This window comes from Gymnodraco acuticeps, unplaced genomic scaffold (assembly GCF_902827175.1).
Source record: "Gymnodraco acuticeps unplaced genomic scaffold, fGymAcu1.1, whole genome shotgun sequence".
Taxonomy (NCBI): domain Eukaryota; kingdom Metazoa; phylum Chordata; class Actinopteri; order Perciformes; family Bathydraconidae; genus Gymnodraco; species Gymnodraco acuticeps.
This window is the reverse complement of record NW_022991381.1, coordinates 42,665-68,634: the sequence shown is the minus strand read 5'-3', so window position 1 is coordinate 68,634 and position 25,970 is coordinate 42,665. Positions and strand designations below refer to the sequence as shown.

The following is a 25,970-nucleotide window of genomic DNA, read 5'->3' as shown; positions in this document are numbered from 1 at the left end:
TCCCCTTTAAGTTATAGTCAGCATGATATGTTCATTTTTCTTTAGTTATAGTTGGCATAAAATGTAAACTTTTCTCTAGTTATAATTAGAATAAACCTTTTGTCAAGTAATAGTTAGCAAAGTATGTTCACATTTCTCTCGTTACAGCTAGCATTATGTGTTCACTGTCCTCTAGCCATATTTGGCTTTTCTTAAGTTATGATATTTAGTAAGCATAGGTATATGTTTATTTATTTATAATCAGCAAAATATGTTAGTTTTTTTTCTAATCAGTCAGCATAATATGCTCTGAGACACAGTAGTGACAGCCTCTGCCCAACCCACACTGAAGTTGTTCCGCTCCTTCAACCAACAGGAAGCCGGTAATCCTCATTATCATAGAGACAGATAAGATCTACCCTTATACCATCTTTGGTCCTATCATTATCTGAAGGAGAAATGTTTACAACATGATTTACACATATTCAGTAGTAAGAAGGGGTCATCTCTAAAACAGCTAATCTTCAGACAAGGCCAAATGTCTGTACAAGAACAAGACCAACATGCTTTCCACAGCACCTTGTATGTTGCTTAACATTGCTTAAAAAAAGTGTTTGTATGTATAATACATTACATTTCTTTAGGGTTTGTGTGTTTATTTCATGAAACCTTGCTAGGTATAAGTGGTAACAGTTTTATAAGAGCAAGAGGAAGTCATTTAGAGTGATATTTCAGCAGCCAAACAGTCCTCCTGTGGCTTATTGTTTCATTTAACACTACAGTGCTGTGCTGCAGCTGTGCAGAGGAGTGAGAGCGGGGGAACACACACCTATAGCAGCAGTGAGACACATGACGAAGAGCAGCAGCACACACCACAGCACCACGGTGTTCAGGTGGCTCTCCAGCTGGCTGCGCTTGTACCGCGGCCCGCTGTTGTTCATCATGGCTTTAGTCTCATGACCTGGGTCACACAGAGAGGAGAACACACACCATTACACAGACAGAGGGCACACTTCTTTACAGCTCCACCACACACTCAACTGAAGTGTTGTTTTTATAAATGATTTCTCATGCGTAAACCCTGCTTCTTGTTCCAAACTGACTTTTTGTGTGTATGCTTTGTTACTTAATGCATTTAGGCAAGGCACGTTTATTTATCTCACTCACTTCAACCACAGTTCAAAGTGCTTTCCAACAAACCAAAGCATTTAAGACAAAAGGAACACATTGTAAAGTGGCATTTAAAACTGTCATTAAACAGCCAAGAGAGATAGTAGATACAGCGCTGTTTAATAAATGAGTATTCTTTTTATTAAAAGGCACATTTTTCTCATGGAATAGAAAACGAAGGTATGGTTTATTCATCAATGAACATTTTTTTAAAAACTCAAAGAGGTGGGCAGGTTTACTTTCATATCCTAAAAGACAGTGGTCATTTATCAAACACTCATGGAACAATTATTATAACTTTACTCTGGTAACGTATGTGTTGGTTGATAACACCATCTTAAAGTAAAACCTGCTTTATACCTTATTTTTATTTATTTGCTGCAAGTCTGTTTCTTGGCATAAAGTTGAAAGAATAAGACTACACTTTTCATACACTGCCTTTTTGCACCAAGTGTAAGTCGCTTTGGACAACATTCTAAAATGTAAATATGTATATTTTGACATTCCAAAGACTAGGCTATACTTAAGCAAAACATACATGAAATGAAACAAACAAATGCAATTAGAGTCAGCTGGGCTGTGATAATAAGTCTATTCATTTCCTCATCAGGCAGCCTGGGATTTATTGCCAGCCGTCCTCCTTCCTGCATTTGGCAGTTTCAACTGTGTTGCCTCTAGCTTGGAATATGATTTTATAGCCTTTAACCCCTATTAGAGTAATCATATATTATTTACTGATTCTGACAGATCCAAAGTCCCCCCCTTTCTTAGTTACTGTTGCTTGTTCTTGTCGAACTGTTGGTTCGACAAGATTGACAACAAAATGACCCTAGTTTTAATTAGATGGTTCCTCGTTATCAGTTGGAGGAGTTTATCCAATCAATATCATCTAAAGCCACGTAGCGCGCAGACATACAGATACAGCCTTGATGTTTTGTGGCAAACCATAAATGATGTCATTTTGAAAGATGTTTCAGGAACCAACATTTCTGTTATTTTCTAAAATCTCTTCCACATTCCCACAGAAATAGAGGAAGCAAAGCTGGCTGCCGTTGGTCCTCTTGTATGATTGACTGTACAAAGGTTTTACAGCTGCAGCACTAACAATAGCAGATAGTATATGTACACATACGATTTGGCTTTGAGTCTTAACTGATTCATTATGTAGTATTTATATAGTGTTTTATTTGTATTTGATTGTAAAATATTTCATTTGAAATTCTGTCCCTGCATATATCTTATTCTTTTTACATTTGTACAGACTTCTGCATTTACTTGGTCACTTACAACATTCTCTGCAACATTTAGCTCATCTGCATCACTTGCACATTGATCTGCAACATAATCTTCACTCTTCTATTCAACTCTGTTTCTTCTTGCAGTATTATTATTTTATATTATTTGATTGTTTTAAGTTTTATATAACTATGTTGCTATGTTGGAAGAGCTCGGGAGTTACGATTTGCATTGCCATTTCTACACTGTAGCTACTTTGCATATGACAATAAAGCCTTTGAATCTTGAATAAATAAGAGAACACATATATTAGGAAATACTGGCTCTAGTCTGCACACTCAGTACTGTAGCTGTAGGGAGACAGGAGATGCAGGCATGTCCTTTCATGTTCAATATAAAATAAGAGATCCCTGAATTTCAGCTCAAAAAATGACATTTGTTCTTTAGACAGAATGAGTTTGGTCAAGCTCAAATACCTGCAGATAGTACGATGCTGGTAGTGGGGGCGGGCGCCTGCACCAACTTACCTGACTGGTTCTACTGTATTACTCCATTCAGAGGAGACACAAAGGAGCTTGGGTTCACACACTACAGTAAACCTGACACTAACAGTCAGGGAACAGGAGGTCTAAGGCTACATTTATTCTTTCAAAACACGGTTTGATTGATGTTGCCTCGGCTGTCGCTGCTATAAGAGCTTTAGAAAACTGATGAAGAAACACTTAATGAGGTCCTGAAATACCCAGGTTAATGTTTGGTCAAGTTTATGTTTGGTTGATAGTTTTATCGTAAATCAGAATAATCCCATGAAGGATCAGTCAGGTAAATTATACAAAAATGAAATATTTTTGTATTGGTAATCTGGTGATGTTATCAAAATAAAAAATAATGCAGTACTGCACTTAATGAATGTATTTATCTCCTCTGAATTCACGAAGAAAAGTCATTACGAATGTAATTGGATCTCATTGGGTCAACAGAAACAGCTGGTCACCTTTCCTGCTTGTGGTGAACAGACTGCACAAACATTTTAGTAATGTCTTTCAACACGTGATGTATTCCTCACAAAGCAGACCCCAATGTGAGCAGTGTGTTGACCCTCAGTGTGTGCTTGCTCTCACCAGCGTACACCACGATGCCCACCACGGTCTCAGTGTTGCGGACGGTGCAGCTCCTCAGCAGCAGGTTGTTGTTGTGGAGGCCCACTCGGAGCCCACTGGAGTGCTCCCTGCAGACCAACACAATACACTTTATTTCAGAATCAGACGTAGGTTTACAGATGTGAGGAATTGACTTTGGTAACATTTAGAGAGTGGAGGTGTGTTTTAGGCAGTGTGATGGTTTTAGAAGGCTCATTTGGCCTTCTTTTGTTCATTTCAAATAGAGCAATATCATAAATATATGAATAAATAGTTATATGACTTCGGGATAGTTTGACTTTGTTTTGAAAGGATGTTACACTTTAAAGGGGCATAACAATATGATGAGGAACATCTGTTGGAATCGGTTTTTCTTTTTGTTACAATGTGATGATAATAATGTCTCAACTAAAATACTAAAATATGAGATATATCTATTAATCCAGACTTATAAATGGCAATATTCCAGAGATACATGTTCCATATATTTCTGAAATGTTCTATATCTAGTTTTGATTAGGAAGAGGATACTGTAAGACTGTAGTCACAAAGCAATGACACATGTTGGCCTCAATTAATATATAAAGATAAGGTCATAATGATCCAATGTATCAGTGTCACGGCAGTGTTCTACAGGCAGATGAAGGGGAACTTACATGTAACCTCTGAACCTGCTGAGGTCATTGTTGGGGTTCTCACACTCAATACGACTGTGGAAGCTCTCGAGGGGGGACTCTACTCCCTGGAAAACACATAGTCACACACACCCTCTGGTTAATACTTGACAATTAACTCATAGTCAAGAATAAACATTAAGGAGTCATTTTTTTTAGGTTTGCCATTTAAATCATTCATCCAAACACATCCCATCATAAACGATCTAGCTTCCTGACCTAAACTAACTGCAGATTTGATAGGCCTAATTATCCTAATGAGTGGGGAATAAAGGAACACTGCAAATTGGACAAACTTACTTTAAAATGTATTCACCTGCACCAAAACCTTAGAAATCATTAATGCTGCTTCAAAAAAATCTTTATCACAAAAAAGGTAAAGTTTATACATCCATTCTACATTATACATCTAATGTAAGAGTTCTTGTTTCACCTTATGCTCTGTATAGGGGTAATGTTATGTAATATTATTAATTTGAGTTTTTATCCTAAAAGCCACAGTTGCTTTCAGGTTACCTGTATATTACATTTGGCTTACATTTGTTGTGAAACAGGATCCTCCTACCTCTAACCATGAATGTATGCCATTGGGGTGGTTACAAAAACATAGCTCTTTGTAATTAAATTACATTGGGGAGAATAATTGCATTTAAAGAAACATACTGTAAATGTGATAAAGTCTACAAGTACTGTTTTGTAAAGTAAAAATAATTCTAAACTTTTGTCAGTCATTGGGAAGCAGAATTCACAAATGTATGAGCGCATACAACGTTATTGAAACATAAGGTACGTTTTCATGTTTTCACATGGTATTTATCTACTTTATGTATTATTACCTGCAACGGGAGGTCAGAAACCACCTGTCTCTGTTTCAGGTTGGTCTCTCCGTCCAAGTTGGCGGTCTCAATGTAACAAACCCCACGCTGGTCAGAGGAATACAGCAGCAGCATGTCCGCCGGAATAATTTCATTAGAGGACAGACAGACAAAGTCTCCGACTCGCACATCCTGCCAGCGCTGCTCAATGTAGGCCTGCTGCTTACTGAGGGACAATATGAGAAGAGAAAGAAGAAACAGCTCAGGAAAATGATGAAATACTGAGAAAAAGAACAGAGACCACAAAATGTTTAATGTACATGAGGTTACAGACAGGACACATTAATACAATGCCAAGAACAATTATGCAGAGTAGTCCATTTTGTGAGGCTTTACAAGCAATCACGCTTTATTTATTTTTGATTGGGCAGAGTTTAGAAAGATTCCAGGCAGTGGAGGACATGCTAAAATCAATAGCTCTACATTTTGAGGTCCGTCGTGTATGACTTGTTATGATGCAAACAACATGGGCCTAAGATGACGCCTTGGGGTACACCACAGGATACAGAAAAGGAAAAATAACAGGTCGATTATAACTTAAACTGATCCATAGAGAATAGAGCAGAAATAAGTCCTAACACGGGAAATGAGTTAGCATTTTAGCACTTCCGGACTCTTCGTATGGAGGTCAAGGTTTTTTAAAATTAGTTTTTGGTTCAATTTCTGAAATAATGTCTGTGGTTAATATAGGCTTACGAGATATTCACGTTTTGTGCAATGACATAACATATGTCTGTGAACAAGTGTCTTACTTGTCTTTTTGTGACTTAAAATAGCGGTTGCTAACAAGGCTAAATGAGACATCTAAACGTCATCACATCCTTTAGCTTAGCGGTGGTGACTTGAAGTCATGTGACCATCATGTAGTTCATTACGTTAGCTTTTTATTTCTGGCGATTGCTTTTATGCTTCAACTATTATAAAGTGGTGCTAATATGTTAAAGTGCACCTATCATGCTATTTTAAGGCATATATTATGGGTCTCAGATATATGAAAACATATAAAAACATGTGTTTTGCTCAAAACACAAACAGATCATGCATTTTAGACATCCCTCATAAGCCTCTATTCCAGCCCTGTTAGAGAAACGCGGATTTTGGGTCCTTAGCTTGAAAAAATTAAAAAGAGGAGGCGGAGCTAATGCCTGATCAGAATTCTACCGGAGATAAAGTACAATTCTGCTGTGATAAAACGCCATCCTGTTCTAAACCACATCAAGAATGATCTCTGAAACAGTATGGAGCTCAAATGCTTTTTCTCTTGCGGGTTTACCACAAGGTGAGTTCCTTTTTATATGTCCTGCTTTTTAAACACATGTGCTCTACAGTACAGGTTAGCTCTGAGTGTTAGCGAGGCTTGCTAATGTAAACAAAGACGAGATTACGTCCAAAACACGTCAGGCATTGTTTCTGATAGCAACTTTCTGTGGGTCCACCATCTGTATCGGCTCGTTGTACCCCCGTTTTTTAAAGATTTGGGTACGGAGGAAAAGATAAAGGGTTTTATTTTCTGACGCTGCATGAGTTCCCCGACACACCGGGGACACATATTTATGTATAAAAGACATCAAAAAGTGCATTTTGGCCTACAAAATGATGTTATTACATCGTCTTCTACATTTTTGAGACGGTGTGAGTGTGCAAAGTTGTTATCAAATGCTTCAGAGATCCCACACATTTTAAATAGCATAATTTACTGATTGTAAACAAAGCATTCCAACATTTGCTAACCTCTTAAGAGCTAACTCATTACTGTTGTTCATCCGGAAACAGTTATGGAGTATTTCCAAGATAATGCCTTGATTTAAAAGTTGCAAGAAGGTAGCTCTTTTTTAAACGTAGTTAGAAGTTATTTAATCAGGTATTGATTGTGTTTATCTTCCCTGTGTACACATAAACCCGGCATGTGCCACTTAAATACAAAACATCACACTGCAAGCCGATATAGACTCCAGCTGATTAGACCAACAGTTTTATTCAGCACAGAGCAGGAATACTTTTGTCCTCTGAACACAAAGTTGAAAATATGTTATCTTCTTTGTTATTGTCAAGAATTTAGAGGTCCATTATTAATGATATGTTTAACAAACTTCCAGATGTATTCAGGTGAAAGGAAGTGGAAAGGCTGCAGCAGGTGGACGGATCACAATGGAGAAACATGTCCATCACAAATGTGTATAAGGCCTTTAAAGAGTACTTAAAAATAAGTCAGTTTGAATGATGAATACTATTATGGAACAGTAGCTAGTATTGCAATACTTAGCCATGGAAACAGTGTCAGCCGTTAAAACTATACTGTACTGTACAGTGGAGGAAATAAGTATTTGGTCCCTTGCAGATTTAGTAAGTTTGCCCACTTAACAGTCTATCATTTTAATGGTAGGTTTATTTTAACAGTGATGGTAAGAATATCAAAAAGAAAATCCAGAAACTGACATTATATAAAAGATAAAAATTGATTTGCATTTAACTGAGGGAAATAAGTATTTGATCCCCTTGCAACACATGTCTTAGTACTTGGTGGAGAAGCCCTTGTTGGACAGACAGAGATCAGACGCTTCTTGTAGCTGGTCTCCAGGTTCGTGTACATCTCAGGAAGGATTGTGGTCCATTGTGGCATCTGGAAGCTTCAGCTCCCTCCACCGATTTTCTATGGGATTAAGGTCTGGAGACTGGCTAGGCCCCTCCCTCACCTACATGTGCTTCTTCTTTAGCCACTCCTGTGTTTCCTTGGCCGTATGTTCAGGGTCATTGTCCTGCTGGAAGACTCACCCATGACCCATTTTCAGTGTCCTGGCTAGGGATGGGTATCGTTAGGATTTTATCGATACCGATACTGCTTATCGATACCGGTATTTTTCTATACTCTTATCGATACTTTTCAATGCTCAAAATTATAGACATGAATACAAGATGTGAAGATTAAACAGTCATTTTATTGTAATTTATTATTGAATGTAACTTTTTCAATGTCATACCAAGCAGGTATGAGTGTGTTTGACAGTGTGTCTCTAGAAGGGGGGGCGGTAATTAGGGGCAGTTCATAAATCCATGCAAACATGACCATTATTCAGTTAAAACGAGATGCACCTTCTAAACCAGAAGCTCCGGCCGGCTAACATTATAATCCGTTTATTGCGTTTATTATTTATAATTGTAATGATGGATCATCAGTAATCATTTTAAAGTTACACAGAGACATTGGATTAACTGTTTGTATGCCCTTGAACACAAAACAGCAAAGGTAAGACATAATCATCATCATGGCTACGTAAAGTGAAGTTGTTTTCTTGCTCTTTCCTGGCTGCTAGTTCAGTGAGTTGTGGTCGTACAGTGATGAGACTTATGCCAATGGAATCTGTGGAATCTCAGCTTTCATGTGATATGTCGTTTGTGCAGATAACATGACGTAGAAAAGATCGCCAGTTATGTGCTCACGCCTAGACTACTGCAACTCCCTCCTGGCTGGTCTACCTGCATGTGCCATCCGACCTCTGCAGCTCATCCAGAATGCAGCGGCTCGTCTGGTTTTCATCCTTCCTAAATTCTCCCACACCACTCCGCTCCTCCGCTCCCTTCACTGGCTTCCGGTAACTGCTAGAATCCACTTCAAGACACTGGTACTTGCTTACCGTGCTGCGAATGGATCTGGCCCTTCCTACATCCAGGACATGGTTAAACCGTACACCCCAGCGCGTGCACTACGCTCTGCATCAGCCAAACGACTCGTTGCGCCCTCGCTGCGAGGGGGACCCAAGTTCCCATCGGCGAAAACACGTGGGTTTGCTGTCCTGGCTCCAAGATGGTGGAATGAGCTCCCCATTGACATCAGGACGGCAGATAGCTTGCACATCTTCCGGCGCAAACTGAAAACTCATCTCTTTCGACTCCACTTCGAGCGTTAGAACGATTAACGAAGCACTTTTATACCAATAAAGGACTGGATTACCTAAAGCCAGTTGAGTAGCACTTGAAATGTTTGGCTCTATGAAACCTGATATACTTATATGATTCTGTTTTCTTCAAGGTTGTGTCTTCCTGGTCGAATGTACTTATTGTAAGTCGCTTTGGACAAAAGCGTCAGCTAAATGCAATGTAATGTAATGTAATGTAATGTAATGTAATGTGCTAAAGTTAGCCCTGTTAGCCCCTTTCGCTAAGTGTTGATTTAGACTCTTGGTGTTGGACTTCTGTTCCGTGTAGGTAAAATGGTCAATATCGTCTGTTAGCTGAGTTTTTTCCCGTTAAGTGGGTATGCATCATTAATAGGTTGTTAAATGTTAAGAAGCCTTGAGACGCTGTTTCTTGCAAGATGTTGCGTCTGCCCCCGGGAGTCTCACAATAATAAGAGCGCTGTTAGGAGAGATGACAAGTGGCATTCATAGTGGCCAATCAGAGTGGTACTCAAACCGGATACGTCATACAGGATGAGGGTTCCCAACCAACCAGAATTGTTTAAACTAAGGAAGTAGCATAATTAATATACGGATAGCAGCACCGTTTGTCCAGCGGCTTAACGGTATACCGTTACCGTCCAATCGGCTACCGGTACTGACTTAGTACCGGTTCTCGATACCCATCCCTAGTCCTGGCTGAGGGAAAGAGGCTATCGTAAGTTACGGCCCCGTATATTCGCTCCTCGATGCAGGAAGTGTTCCTGTCCCCTTAGCAGAGGAACACCCCCAAAGCATAATGTTTCCACCTCCATGACTGACGGTGGGGATGGTGTTCTGGGGTTATAGTCAGCATCTCTCTTCCTCCAAACACAGCGGGTCAAGTTGATACCAAAGATCTCGATGTTGGTCTCATCTGACCTCATCATCTTCTCCGAAGCCTTCTCTGAGTCATTCAGATGTTCATTGTCAAACTTCAGACGGGCCTCTCATGTTCTTCTTGAGCAGGGGGGGGGGGGCCTTCAGGCGCAGCAGGGTTTGATCCATTACGGTGTAGTGTGTTACCAATAGTTTTCTTGGTGACTGTGCTAAAATTATAGACTGTTCATTTCTTAAGTGGGTGAACTTAACAAAATCGGCAAGGGATCAAATACTTTTTTTCTCCACTCTATTTGTCAACTGAAGCTTATTAGCTCTAGGGGTGAAAGCTCCTGCTGGTATTTACCAAAGGGAGGAATGCCATTTGTTGGACGGGTATTATTCACACATACAATCAGTGGTTAAATATGACTTTCACAGTGTAAGCTGTTCGGGCAGGTCTCTGCAATGTTATGTCATTGAGAATTATGTACAGATATTACATGAGTTAAAAATATAATAAAATAAAAAAACAGTACATATAAACATATCAACAGTAGAAAACATATATATCAAAAGTGTATCTCAAGAATACACAATATGAAATAAATTTGAATTTGATATAATTGACAAAAAAAGACTACAAAAACAGGAACCTGCATCGTATAAGAGTGTGTGGGGGGGGGGGGGGGGGATTTTCAACCTCAGTTTTGTCGTTTCTTGACTTTTTACCGTCTAATTGTATTTAGTTTTAAAAGGTCGATTTCAGCTCCACTTATGTTTTATGTAAAGTGTATGGATATTTGCCATGTCAGTTTATTTTCTCTTCTTTAAAAATAAATTTCATCTGATTTATTTTGTTATTTATGTTAATTAAATTATGATTGGCTTTAAAAATGTCAGTGTGTAGGTTTACTAATTTAGACTGTTATTGCCCTTAATACACACTTTACTGACATAGTTAATGATTTGTGATTGTCTGATACATTTTCATTTCAACATTATACCGTAACCGTTGGTGACTGAATACAATAGCAGTTGAATTTATATGAATACAATGGAACCTACAGCATTAAAAACATTAAATAAGAAATGTTTACCTGGAATTATGGCAGAACATTCTTTGTGTTCATTTTCTACGGCACATTACATCAGTGCGTTACAGAGAGGACTCTTTAATGCCCTCCTGTCAACATTACCTTTATTACCTGAGGGAGGGGTTTGTAAGGTGGCGGTATGTATTCAGCTGCCAGCTGTAATCTACTGTCATTTGTCAAAAGTTAATTGACCACATTCGACTGTTGACTTTTTGTATTGTCAAAGAGCACATTTATTGGAAGTCTTGCCCAGAAGAATTTTTCTACCACTTTGACAACTAACGGTAAACCAACATAAAAAGCATAGGTGAAAAGACAGTAAAAGTCATTTTTGCCAAAACTTTACATTTTGTGCTAATTTTGTTAACATAGACTAGAGGACTTGTAACTTGCACACAGTGGTGGAAAGTAACCAAGTACATTTACTCAAGTACTGTCAATTTTGAGATACTTTTACTTTTATGCTACTCCACTAAAATTTGAAAGCAAATACTGTACTTTTTACTCTGCTACACTTACTTGAAAAGATCAGTTACTTAGCATGGTCATATTCAACTAACAGTCAAATCGACCGATGAATTACGAAGTATATTATGGACTAAGATAACTGGTTAGCTCCACCTTTATAGGTTTTTTTTAATCAACACTAAAAACTCACTTCTTCTCCCTGGCCTTCTAGTCAGAGCGGAGCACGACTCATGACATTTCCCTGTGTTTGATTTTTATATTTGCTGTTGTAATTTATTGTCTTCTGTTTGCGACTGTGTTATTTATTATTTGCATGTACAGCACTTTGGCTCGACCAACAATCGTTTTTAAAATGTGATAAATAAATAAAACCCGATTTGATTTGATTTATAAACTGCAAAATTAAAAGGAAGTAAACATTAAGGAATCACTAAATATAATCGTGTAATACAAGATACTGAATTAAAAAAATGGCCATACTGCATAATGAGTACTTTATGTACATTATGAGGATAACACTAAGTAAAACATCTTTGTACTTCTGTCATCACTGCTTGCATTTAGAGGTTCTGTTTTGCCAAATCAAGACTTTTCAGAAATAAACATTGAACCTACCTGCTGTAGACATGGCACGGCAGCCTGTTAATGGAATGATCCGATTTATACCTGTGGTAGTCCTCCCAGATATCTTTGACCGCGGTCACTGCCAGCACCAGTATGATGGGAATCACAGCGATTTCGGGCTGGAAGGCCTTCACCACGGGAACAAAGTTGAGAGCAGCGAGGAAGATGAAGTAGACATTGGCAGCTCGATGGAGCTGCTCAAACAGGTTCTTCGGCAGGAAGGAGAGGAGGGAATACTTTGAGGTACGGATCTTGTTGCCTTTGTACGACTTCAAGAGTAGACTCAGTTCCTCATCTGCGTTGAAGGAAGGTACCACTGTCCTCTGCTTCTGCAGGCGCTCCTTGGAAGAAGGAAGACGTTCCAAGCTATACATGAGGTCACCGCTCCATTGGACTCAGTTCTGCTTAATCCTTCACTAGCCTGTCCTGCCACTTTCCTTTCACATTCATGCCGTCCCTTCTTTCAACAGACCTGTCATATTTGGAATAAATCCTCCTGACACCTTAAGTAAAGACCTGTCTGTTTGGAATGGGAGGGATGAATGAATACCTCGATGGCAGATTACTTTCAAAAGGGCTGTAAACAAACTCAAGGTCCAAGCTTTACAACGGCCTCAAAAGACGGATTGTGTAATAAAATATAGGAGCAAGAGGGAGCAGCAGAAGAGATTGTGCAGTCTCTTATTTCCAGACGATCCTTTAAGATTGAGTTGACAGATTAATATGTCCAGTGAAATTGAACAGAATGGTTGGATACGTCTTCCTGATAGTATATTATATACATTCTAACATACTGTAAAGACCGCTCTTTGAACCGATACAAAAAAGGCCAACAAGTCCTCCAAGTCATACGACCAAATATGCCGATTGTTCAGGCCCTTATTACGACCAAATATGTCGTTTGTTCAAGCGCTTAATACGTCCTATAATACCGTTGAATGCAAACGTTACATATGGTCGTTTATTCACAAATAACCCTCTCTGGAAAATCCTAAATTGTAGGATAGTTTGGCCATTAAAACACTTTTTTATTAGATTTCTAGCGAGAAGTGTAGATTGTACTTTTAGAATCCACGTCCAGTCGATATGTAGGATCTATAGTTTGATAGATATTACAAAGATCATTTCAGGTATGCGGCAGCCTCCATGTAAAGTTACGGGTTGAAAACAGTATTTCCGGTCTCGACGTTTTCATAATAAAACCAATGATCAAATGATTTAACAGTGATATCTGCAGTACTCATCCACTAAAAAACATCAGTTTATCCTTGTAAATTATACGACATTAATTGGTTTAAATTGTGTACAATGCTTTTGTGTTTTCCCATAGATTTTTCTCTTTCGATTCTGAGAGACACCTTTGTTTTTTCAGAGGTTTTGATAGGCTAAAACATCGATTGTTTTAGCCGCATGTTGGGAGATGGTGTTTATGCGATATGAAATCGAAAAAAATAAAGTTTCAAATAAAATAATACTTTATTCCGAGTGTTCTTGCTTTTCTCTTTGGAAGTCATCACATAACGGCATTGTAATACACGGTTCGGCTGCATTAAATATTACATATCTGCCGTAGATATTTATTTATAGAGCCCTAATCAGAAGACCTTTTGACAAACTGGAAGAGATGCCGCCAAAACTGAATACGTGACGTGGATCATAAATATATTAACAATGAAACAACATCTTCCATTTCTTTTCACACAATACGTCTCCTTGCAGTATCAACACTAATTCGGCTGACTTTTATATTTGATCCAATTGGTAGATAGGTTATATTTACACCATAACGGTGCACAGCTGATAGAAAGGGGGGGGATGTTGCGGATCTCCGCAGGGAGAGCATTCCAGAGAGTGGGGGCTGCCATACTGAAGGCTCTATCCCCGAAGGTTCACATGTTGGTGCGGGGGGCCAGAGTCTGAAGACCGCAGGTTCTGGGGTGGGGCATGTGGGAAGAACAGCGAGCCAGCTAGCAGCTAGCACCATTAGCCTGGTAGAAACCGGACCTCGAACCTCAGCAGCGGTGATGGAAAACACCCCAGTTGAGATAGCAGGACTGAGGGAGGGTTCGTGGATAGTCCTGGGAGCGGGGCAAAGAGGAGACCAGTCGGGGTATTCCGGAGCGGGGATTCCACGGATAGCAGAGCACGACGGTGAGCTCGTTTTGCTAATGGCAGGACGGCAGAGGCTAGGAGCTAAACAGCAGCCAAACATAATCGGCTGAGCAACGGAGTATGGCAGAAACACAAAACCAGAGAAGAACAATCTTTTCGCTGTGTATGCAAAAAAGAATTGACGGCAGGGAGTGATAGACACGAGGAATAAGCGTTGGCAAGAAGAGCGGCGAAAAACATGCCAGCGTCCCCTCTAGCCAACTTCCGGTGATCTATACAGGAAGTGTCCTTTAAAATACTATATGTGCTTATTGAGCTAAAAAAAAGAATTATAAAGCAGGCTAATAAATGGATGATGCCGGGCCACCGTCATACCCTGTGAAGGGACTACTGTCGATATAGAGTTTGTCTTTGTTGCTGTTGCATGCTGGGAAAGTAGGAATGTTGCTCTGGATTTTGTTTAAACAATATTTTATTAGCAGTTGGTAATATGGCAACTGAACCTTTTCTGAATCGACTGTTTGGAGCAGAGCCAATAAGACAAGCCCTTCATTATCCAGTTAAGCTGTGGTTCACTCAGCAATTTTACTTATCATGCAGCTGTGAACTCCTTGAAGTTCTGATGCTAAGCTAGTCACTCTGCATACTATGTACTTTATATAAGTTGGGTAATATGATGAAGTTCAATATTCTTTCATACCAGTTTATGGTATCACAGCCTCACAGACATGTTCACAAGTCAGAACATTTTAGCTAAAGAGGCTGACTTACCCACAAAACACTCGCACCACATTGTTGTTGACCTTCTTGTCAAACAGGTAGCGTCTGAAGTCTTCCAGGGCGTCCTTGATGCCGATTACAGTGAGAACCACCAGCAGAGGAATCATGGTGATTTCCTTCTGAAAGGCTTCAACCACTGGCACCCAGTTCAGTAACACCAGGAACAGGAAATAGAGGTTGGCAGCCCTACAAAGGAAGACCAAAGCAGCTAGTATTAGTATTTAGTGGAAATGCAACCATTTGCTCCTAGACTTTCCTTTGGTGTTCCACAATATATTTCCTATGTGTCTGTCAGTTTTTGTGGTTTGGACTGAAATATCTCAACTCAAATTTGTAATTGATGGACCTAAGATGTGGCATTCAAAAAACTGTGGACTAATAGGCTTATCCAGCCCTTTTGACCCCAATTCCAAGGTCCACACATGATACTAAGCTAAACAAACAAGCAATACATTCTGGAACAGAAAACACCTAAGAAAGGTTATGGAATCTTCCAGCAGGAAACCATCTTTGCAAGGAAGCATTTCTGCTCCACACGCAAAATGTGGTCCCCGGAATTGGAGCTGAAAGTCACTTTAAGATACATGTTCATTTAAAAGGTTAGCATTACCTAGGGTTGCCAACCGTCCCGTATTAGCCGGGACGCCCCGTATTTGAGCCAAAAGGGGCGTGTCCCGTACGGGACTTTGTTTGTCCCGGACTCCCGTGTAAAGGGAAAAATAAAAAATATTTTTTAACATTTTGGACAAAATAGCCAATTGTACATCGAGGTGCCCAGATGTCCCTAGTGCCCACCTATCCGATTTGAACATGCTGATGTACAATGTGATCTAGTAGCCTAATGCAGGTGTAAGACCATTGTGTTTGTATTGTGTTATAGGTATGCATAGTTTTCTATGCATTTTGAGGGTTTTGGGGGGTTTGACCTCCAAAAACATTTTCGAACCCTAGGGGCTGGCTCCCCCAAAATAATTAAATAACATAACCCTAAAACCGAAATAAAGTAACAAAAAAAGTAACTAAATCCGCCAGAAACCCGAAAATCTTCGCGGCGCGGGGGACACATACATATGTCCCGTTTCTCCATCTCTGGAAGTTGGCAACCCTAGCATTACCTTCTGAGAAAAGTAACTCATTTGAGTATTTCTGTGACACCAAAGATGAAAACCCCTTTGCATTTCATTGAGCATGTTTGTAAAGTTGTCTATAGCCTACTGGAAGCCTAGCAATCCAACATAATATTAGTTTGTATTGCCTAGACTCGTCTATTATCCCTGCATCAGAGGCTGTAAGAAGTGGATGTAGTGAGTCACCTTTGTTGGGGACATTTTTGAAGCCTCACGTTTGGTGTTTTAGTCGTTGGCATTGAGGTTTCCTGCCGTTCCCTTCTTGTATTTTTGTAAGCAGCAGTAACACAAGAGGGTTGAGCTAAGTACAACCGAGTGAAAAGTACATGTTAAGGCAACCACATTTTTCAATTAACATTTAGGAGAAATAAATGGACATAGTTATGATACTAACCATGACATTTGTTTATTTTTTCAACGGACACCAATATGTGTGAAACATAATATTGCATTAAAACTAATTCATCTTGGAAATGACTGCCTCTATATTTATGTTGACTGCCATAAATAGCCTTTGCTGTTTTCAGGGCATTATTACCATTAACATAATTCTACTCATTGAAATATGGAGCTGTGGGTATGCCAATTCTTTGCAACTGTCAGATGAAAATCTAGACTATATACATAAACAGCCTACAAATATTTTATGTTTATCAGACTACATTCTTTGAATAGCTCAAAAACACTATATATAGTCTATACACACTCTGCATAGAGCCTATATACAGTACATTCTGTACTTTACAAAGCCTATACACTCTATATATAGCCTTCATTTGCACACTTCCATGATTAAAATGTTGTATATGATTGTGTTTAAAACGAGAGTGAGAGATCAGGGCGCAGTGTGTGGGGGTTCAAAGGGACCAATACAATTATACTGTTAGGTGCTCTCGTATAAGGTGCACGTGACTGGTCTTTATGCGTGTGTTTAAGCAAATTAAACGACATTCTGTTCCCCAAATGTAGGCAGTACACACGAGTGAAGCTCTGACCTGTGGAACTGCTGGAACAGGTTCATGGGGATGAAGGTCAGCAGGGTATACTTGGAGGAGCGGATGGCGTTGCCCATGTAGCCCCTGGAGGTCGCTTCATACTCCTGGGAGTGGGGCCCATGGCGGGCAAACACTGTTCTCCGTTTCCGACTGACTGCCTGCGGAGAACCATGGGCCTCCTGGGAGGTCTTCTCTGGTGGTCCAGCAGGGGCAGAGGTCCAGCCCCTCCCCGAATGTCTCCCCGGCAGCTGCCTCCAGCGGTGCTGCACCCAGAGGAGCCCCTCCATCTACGCAGCAGAGGGCTCAGGCTGAGCTGTGAGTGGCACGTGGCACGCCCCCCCCCCTGCTCCACACTGAACTTCCACTATGTCCTCATCCTGTGGAGAGAAAAGCACAACATACTTTCAGGTTATTCCCATAGAGTGCAGTGATGATGTATTTTTGTAGGCCGACCAGGAAGTGCGCATCACAAGGGGGTGCTATGGGATTTTTTCCTTTGATTTTAGAATATTGCTGAATGTAAGCTCTTTGGTGAACACACATTTATGATATTTACACGTATTGTTCAGCACCAACAACAAAACCGACAATATGTTGGTGAATAGAATTGTGTGTATGCTTATGTAATAAAGGGACACAAAGTGTGGATAAAATAAATAAAATATGTGCATTGTTTAATGTTTTTTTGCAAAATATCATTTGATCTCTGATCAAATATAGCAAAAGTGTGGCATGATTTTGTTCTCAGGAGGAGACTTTGAGAGTATTACCCAAAAAGTACACAGTAAAAGTAGGTAGCAGTCGAACTAGGACCGAGTCAAACAGTGTCAGTTTTATTAAGAACTTATGGTACAAATAATTTGTATCGCATATAAAGCAGAAAAAACATGCATTCTTCTACTCTTGTACTAGCGTCAGTGCCGCTTCTCAGCGATTAGCGTGAAGGCGCGATTAATTGCGCACTCAAAAATGAAGAGCCACACACACACACACACACACACACACACACACACACACACACACACACACACACACACACACGAATAATAAGGCGTAATAATCGGGCAGTTCAATGTGTGTAGAGGTGTGGGGGTGTGTGTTTAAAACTAAGCAGCCTGCAGTCGCTCTTTAACTGTTCTAATGAAGGTAAACACAGTGAAGGCACAGCTCCACTTCCTACTTGGCGAACCGGTGAACGTATCTCTTGCGCACGAGAAAGTATATCGTGATGAGCAAAACCGTGTCACTTGACCCAGGTGGTTTCCACAGAATGGACAAAACATGTTTAACGACCATAAACACACTCGTACCGTCCATAGGTACCGGCGGTCTATCCGCCAAAAGAAACTTAAAGGAGACCTATCATGCTATATTTAAATGATAGGCTATAGTGTATGACCATACCTATATAAGGTATATTTATACATTTTATTTTTCAAAATACCAAACAGATCATTTTTTAGCCATGCCTCGTTTCGCTCATTTTCGCTCTTTTCCAAGCCTGTCTTTGAAAATTCTGAGCAGCAGCTGACCACGCCCCCTGCAGAAGAGGGGGGCATGAGCCGGTGAGAGTCACGTTAACATGCTTGCTGTGATTACGAGTGTGGAATAAACATGTCATCTCAGAGCAATGCATGTGTTCAAGCGTATTATCAATTTGATCCAGAGACTGACCCTGAAGCAGCGGAGGTTTTGGTGGAGGTGGAAACATCTCGGTTGCAGCAGGACGTTTCTGAATGGTTAGTTGACAAGCTGTTGTTCCTATTTATTTTACTCTGTTACGATGATTGCTACTTATTCCGTTCATATTTTGGCTAATTAGCAAGAATGCTATGTGTACAGTTTATAACTTAGAGCTTGTAACGCAAAAACAGCGATACATATATATATTTATAAAGGGAGACATTCATATTTTCAGCATATATACAATGGCCTCATTGCGTTTATTAATAGTTTAGTCCTTTTCTTCCAACATCGTGCAACAACCGTTGGAAAGTTCAATAACTTAGGGTGATACAAAGTATAACTCCAACAACACCTCAGTTGTCAGCAGTGTGTGTAGTTTCATGTGTTTTTAAAAGCTCAGTTATTGACTTCTTTCTACAGGTGTACATGTGCAAATTGCGCCACGATGCCTTCTGAACCGGAGAATGTGTGCTGCATGACGATACCACAGGTAACATTTTTGATAGCTTCACTAAGTTGTCTGTTTAGAGAATACATTTTTAACATGTCATTCAATATATCTTTATCACACTAGGTGTCAAGACGGATGCAGGAACTTGAGGACTCTATAACCTGTATGGTGGACCATCCTGGATTGGAGCCTGTGTGCCTGAATGTGTTCTCCCTGCAGAATGCATTGAATATTTACAGAGCTGAACATGGTGGACTACAGTTGAGGCAAATAGAGCAGTGAGTGGTTTGTTTCTTTTGACTGAAATTGTAAAACGAATGCTAATATTGTTCATGGAAATAAATACTGGTGTATATGGCTTTATGCAATCTTTCATTGTACATGTACTATTATATATATATATATTATTACACAGCAATGGCATAACACACCCATGTGTACGACAAAAAAAGTCCACACACAACCTTATGCTTTTGAAATCAGAATATTCTTTACCCATCCAAACATGAATAATCACGACACATTTGATATCAACTCTGAACTTTATTGTCAAAATGAACGGTTCTTTGAACCCATAAAAAAAAAAACGAAATGTACTTGTATTTTGTATAAATTACACTAAATATTTTTTTTAATGATTTCAGGCGTCACAGGTATCTAGCCTACAGAAGCTTTGTGAGCTGGTGCTGGGGCTTCCTTGGACGCAGGATCAGAGTGGTGATTCCGGCCTGCGTTGTCCTCAAGGAGGCAGGAGTTTCCTGATCCGCAAAATGTCGATGTTGGGTTCAGACAGCAGCCAAATTGAACCGTGTAGCATACCCGGCGATGACCTCGTCCCTGTCAGGTCGCTCATAATGGTGCAGGGTCCACAAAGACTTGGTCGAAGATGAGGTCCATCAAGTTGGCCACGTAGCCTGTGCAATGTTAAAAAAAAGCACAACAAAAAATGTGGTTTAGATTAGTATATGCATGTAAAAAACTGAAAGTTCTTTCTAATTTTATATTTGTAAATAGTTGTATAATAAATATTTTAAACACTTACGGAATGTGGGGTCAGTCTTTACTGGTTTTGCTCTGCATTCTCCCTTCCTGGCCTTTGGGAACTGCAGTTTATACAGAGGGTTTCCAGGGGATGTAGTGGCTTGTGCACGCTCAGCGTTTTCATTGTAGTGCAGGGCTGCCAGGTACAGTCTTTCATTTCCGCCATGAGAAAAAAAAAAGTAAATAATAGCAAAGGATGTACAAATTGTCACTAATTAGTAAGTATGTGAGGTGCTGGCCTGTAAAGAAGAAAACATAGTTGGAACAAAATCATCTCAATTTAGTATTCAGGATGAGAAAATACTATTTGGATAAATATCGTCTGAAATCCCAAAAGATGGGGCTTAAAACTCTCTATTTAGCAAAGCTCTTTGCTTAGCCTTTTCCAATCTGAGTTAGTTTTGAACCGTAACGTGCATGCTGTGTTTCTGACTCAATACAGATGATGTGTTGGAGAGGGGCTGAGCTCAGTAGACTGACTGTAATGAGTGCTAGCCACTAATTAGCCTGTTGCTAGAGGTAAGGCCTCGTCAACAACAACAGACCAACGGGGCTTTAGCTCCGTTTTACTCGTGGTGTGTGTCCCCCCTCACATACATACACACAGTGTTGTATCCTAACACATCCCCATTTATATTCATGTGCGCAAACAAGTAAACACACAAAAGCTTTTACATATAACGCTGCAAAAAACGGCATGTCTCATTAGCGTAGCGTAGCTTAGCTTACAGATCGATGATATCTGATCGTTCTTACAGACTACAATCACAAAAGCTTTTACATATAACGCTGCAAAAAACGGCACTTACCTACAGAAGATTACGTTTGTTATTATAACTTACTCAATATGATTTTAGAGGATACAAAATACTAATAAATAGGAGAATAAATACTTGTGTTATCGGCTAGGGCGTGGCTTTACAGCCTTCACACAGATCGCCATTACTGCAGTATGTCTGAACATGTTAGCAAATGCCTGATAATTAAAATAAAAGACAAAGCAAAGACTGCGGAGCGTACAACATAAAATGTTACAAAAACATATAAACACCTAACCGATTACTATTTGGGTTTGAGGCGACATTGATACGGCAAAGCTACATGCTACATACTACAAGCTAGAGATAGCTTTATCAGGAAAAACACCGCTAAATAAAAACTTACAGCTTCAAAATTGGATGTGTCCTCACTGGCCTGCTCCCGGATGGTTGGTATTGATCCCGGCAATGCACGTGGCCGTGGCTCATTCCCCTGATAGGTGGAGAGTTGACCAATAAGCAGAGCACGTCTCTTTGTGACGTAGGAAAGTGTTGAAATCTGGATTTTTTAGAGATTTGGCGAAGGAGGAAAATAGAGAGGGTTGTGTTTTCTGACACTTGGTGAGTTCCCTGGAACACCGGGGACACATATTCATGTATAAAAGACGTCCAAAGGTGCATTTTGCATGATAGGTCCCCTTTAAGTTTGTGTCAATCACTTGCACGTCACTTATGGTACAGGGGCGGTTCTAGGGGGGGCCAGGGGGGGCCAGTGCCCCCCTAACACTGACTTTGGATCCCCCCCCCCTGTGGCCCCCCTAAAAATAAAAAATAAATAAAAAAAAGTTTATGATTAAAAGATTTCTTGGCTGACGGAATAGGCGGAAGTAACGATATTTGTCATTCTAGTCGGACCCATTAGAGAAGGGGTCTCCAACACGTCGATCAAGAGCTACCGGTATCTCGCAAGCCCTCAATAGCCCCCACTATGCAAATATGTTTTTTTTTTTTTTTTTTTAAAGCAAGCCGTCATCGCCACGGAGGAGCACACAGCCTCTGTGAGCGAGCGAGACAGAGAGCTAGAGAGAGCACACCTTTATCTATTTAGTGTGTTGTAAAAAATAAATAAGTCATTCCAATGTGTACTATAGGACAGTAGAAAAAAAAAAAGTTTGAAAGTGAGTGATTAGTAAAATATGCATAAATAAAAAGAAAGAATGCTAACTGGGTAACATAAGATAAGAATAAACAAGTTTAAATTATTTGTTATTGGTTGTGATCATATTCAAAAGACTTTTAGATTATTGAAAAGTATACAGCTCTCTTTCATCTGAGTGTTGAGAGCTGTATCCATACATTCATTTTGTGCTCAAAGTGCACCAGATTGATGCATTTAACTTCAACATTTAAAAAAAAAATCTTCCAGGTGCTGCATGCCCTATGTCTCTAGCTTTGTAAAAGTGTTTTGCATCTTGCTAATTTGTTTTTGTTAATGTTAAATGGTTTTTTCTTTGATAAAAGTGTTTTGCTAATGTAATTTTGTTTTATAAAATGTAAATTTGTTTTATAAAATGTAAATTTGTCTCAAGCTTTGTTAAAGTGTTTCACACTTTGTAATTGTCATTTGCACTTCTCAGCCACTGTACAATAGTGTTTGTACTTTTACTTAAGTAAAGGATCTGAGTCCTTCTTCCAACACTGCTTATTTCAAGACAATGCACAATCATTTAAAATGATTTGAAAACTAATGTACTTGCAGGATATTTGCTATTTAAGTTGCTCTCCTTGTGGTCGATTGCACTTATTGTAAGTTGCTTTAGATAAAAGCATCGGCTCAATTAAATGTAATGTAAAGTCTGGCTCATGTCCGGAGTTCCTTTTCTTCCCTCAGTGTTGGACAGGTGATGACAGTTGTGTTTCCCAACATTTATTTATGCAGCTGCTTTGATGGAACATGACAGGTGAACATGTGGAGCCATCACATGGTTGTATCTGTTGGCAAGCCCACAAGTCCATGATGTGAGACATGCTGCTTTTATACACTGAACACAAATATAAATGCAACACTTTTGTTTTTTCATGAGATGAACTCAAAGATCTAAAACATTTTCTATATACACAAAATAACCATTTCTCTCAAATATTGTTAACAAATCTGAAAAAATCTGTGATAGTGAGCACTTCTCCTTTGCCGAGATAATCCATCTCACCTCACAGGTGTGGCATATCAAGATGCTGATTAGACAGCATGATTATTGCACAGGTGTGCCTTAGGCTGGCCACAATAAAAGGCCACTCTAAAATGTTCAGTTTTATCACACAGCACAATGCCACAGATGTCGCAAGTTTTGAGGGAGCGTGCAATTGGCATGCTGACAGCAGGAATGTCCACCAGAGCTGTTGCCCGTGAATTGAATGTTCATTTCTCTACCATAAGCCGTCTCCAAAGGCGTTTCAGAGAATTTGGCAGTACATCCAACCGGCCTCACAACCGCAGACCACGTGTAACCACACCAGCCCAGGACCTCCACATCCAGCATGTTCACCTCCAAGATCGTCTGAGACCAGCCACTCGGATAGCTGCTGCAACAATCGCTTTGCATAACCAAAGAATTTCTTCACAAACTGTCAGAAACCGTCTCAGGGAAGCTCATCTGCATGCTCGTCGTCCTCATCGGGGTCTCGACCTGACTCCGGTTCGTCGTCGTAACCGACTTGAGTGGGCAAATGCTCGCATTCGATGGCGTCTGGCACGTTGGAGAGGTGTTCTCTTCACGGATGAATCCCGGTTTTCACTGTTCAGGGCAGATGGCAGACAGCGTGTGTGGCGTCGTGTGGGTGAGCGGTTTTCTGATGTCAATGTTGTGAATCGAGTGGCCCATGGTGGTGGTGGGATTATGGTATGGGCAGGCGTATGTTATGGACGACGAACACAGGTGCATTTTATTGATGGCATTGTGAATGCACAGAGATACCGTGACGAGATCCTGAGGCCCATTGTTGTGCCATTCATCCACGACCATCACCTCATGTTGCAGCATGATAATGCACGGCCCCATGTTGCAAGGATCTGTACACAATTCCTGGAGGTTGAAAACATCCCAGTTCTTGCATGACCAGCATACTCACCGGACATGTCACCCAATGAGCATGTTTGGGATGCTCTGGATCGGCGTATACGACAGCGTGTTCCAGTTCCTGCCAATATCCAGCAACTTGGCACAGCCATTGAAGAGGATTGGACCAACATTCCACAGGCCACAATCAACAACCTGATCAACTCTATGCGAAGGAGATGTGTTGCACTGCGTGAGGCAAATGGTGGTCAAACCAGATACTGACTGGTTTTCGGACCCCCCCAGACCCCCCCCAATAAAGCAAAACTGCACGTTTCAGAGTGGCCTTTTATTGTGGCCAGCCTAAGGCACACCTGTGCAATAATCATGCTGTCTAATCAGCATCTTGATATGCCACACCTGTGAGGTGGGATGGATTATCTCGGCAAAGGAGAAGTGCTCACTATCACAGATTTTTTCAGATTTGTGAACAATATTTGAGAGAAATGGTTATTTTGTGTATATAGAAAATGTTTTACATCTTTGAGTTCATCTGATGAAAAATTGGAGCAAAAACAAAAGTGTTGCATTTATATTTTTGTTCAGTGTAGTAGACCTCATCACCAGTGGTGTTCAGTATGGTACATTTACTCAAGTACTGTACTTAAGGGTGGGGTATGTAATTTATTTCAGAAACACTTTTTGTTATATTCCATGGAATGCTCTTAACATCCCGATAGCAATGAATATATTAAATGCATTGACAATAAATACATTGAAAAAAATTAATTTGTGGAAGCCGTAGCTCTGTAAAAAGCACGACCAATCATTTTAGCCGGCTCGGCTAAAATAACTGGATGGCCTACCTGCCTGTCAGCCTCTGTGCACTTATCTCGTGCACTCATTGGTCATGTGCGCATTTGTGTGTGTTGGAGGAGGGGCTCTGTAAGGAAGTGGAAGATTTTTTTCGGCTGCGTAGTTTCAAATTCTAGCGCACTCGAGTTGGTTTCTCTGAAATTACATAACCACCTTTAAAGAGCAACTTGCAGGTTAGAGACACCAGTGAATACATGTGTAGGAAAATGATGAATACACTAGATTTTCAAAAAAATATACAGAAATATACACTACAGTGACATCTGGCGTCGTTTTAGTAAGACATTTTTACTTCCGTATAAAAAGCCTCCGCATGTGACCTCCCGCGTGTGACGTAACATGGGGGAGAGCGGCCAGTCTAACGGATGAATAAACATGGATCACAATGCTAGTTTTGACACAGAAGAGGTTGAAAATATATATTCGAATGCATATGATTATAATTATGAGCCTGCTAGGCATCCAAGAGACCAGGAGCAGCCAAGGATTAGAAGAAATAACGGCCATCGGTGAGAAATTGAGCTGTGGTGTGAGGAGAACCAGTGGAGAACAGGGCAGCTGTCTTAGTGAGTGACCGGCGTTAGCTACAGTTAATGTTAGCTAACGTCAGTCACATCACAACATTGCAGAGGTGGGACCAAGTCATTGTTTTGCAAGTCCGAGTCAAGTCTCAAGTCTTTGCACTCAAGTCCGAGTCAAGTCTCAAGTCATTGTTTTGCAAGTCCAAGTCAAGTCTCAAGTCAGGATGGGCAAGTCAAGTCCAAGTCCTAAACTTTGACAAAACGAGTCATAAACAAGTCATTATGTGTTTTTCACCAAATGTAATGACATCGATCAACAGAATAATACTTAATAATCAAATTGCTCTTTATTAGTCACATTAATAATTTAATAATCCATTTTCTCTCTGCTGGTAAAGTAACGTGTGTTTTTCTAATTTAAGAGGGATCAGTAAGGTAAGGCTACCGTGACGGTTTGATTCAGAAGGAGTTTAATGTATAAGATCCCTGATGTTGAGGTAACCAGAATGTTTATTTCCACTGTGTACAACATGTTATAATGGACCCACAATCTA

At 40.1% G+C, this 25,970-nt stretch overlaps 1 protein-coding gene across 3 annotated transcripts in view; it reads right to left on the bottom strand.

The window, feature by feature from the left end:
- Positions 1 to 25,970, bottom strand: part of atp10d (ATPase phospholipid transporting 10D) — a 63,749-nt gene that overhangs the window by 33,458 nt on the left and 4,321 nt on the right. The window contains exons 2-7 of one of the 3 annotated variants that reach the window (XM_034241269.1): positions 17,028 to 17,404; positions 14,897 to 15,091; positions 5,035 to 5,239; positions 4,181 to 4,266; positions 3,507 to 3,613; positions 809 to 940 (exon numbers count right to left, since the gene is read on the bottom strand). In XM_034241269.1, the coding sequence (XP_034097160.1) occupies positions 809 to 940; positions 3,507 to 3,613; positions 4,181 to 4,266; positions 5,035 to 5,239; positions 14,897 to 15,091; positions 17,028 to 17,314 (1,012 nt within the window). In that variant the 5' untranslated portion in view covers positions 17,315 to 17,404. The other 2 variants (XM_034241270.1, XM_034241272.1) reach the window with 2 other exon arrangements.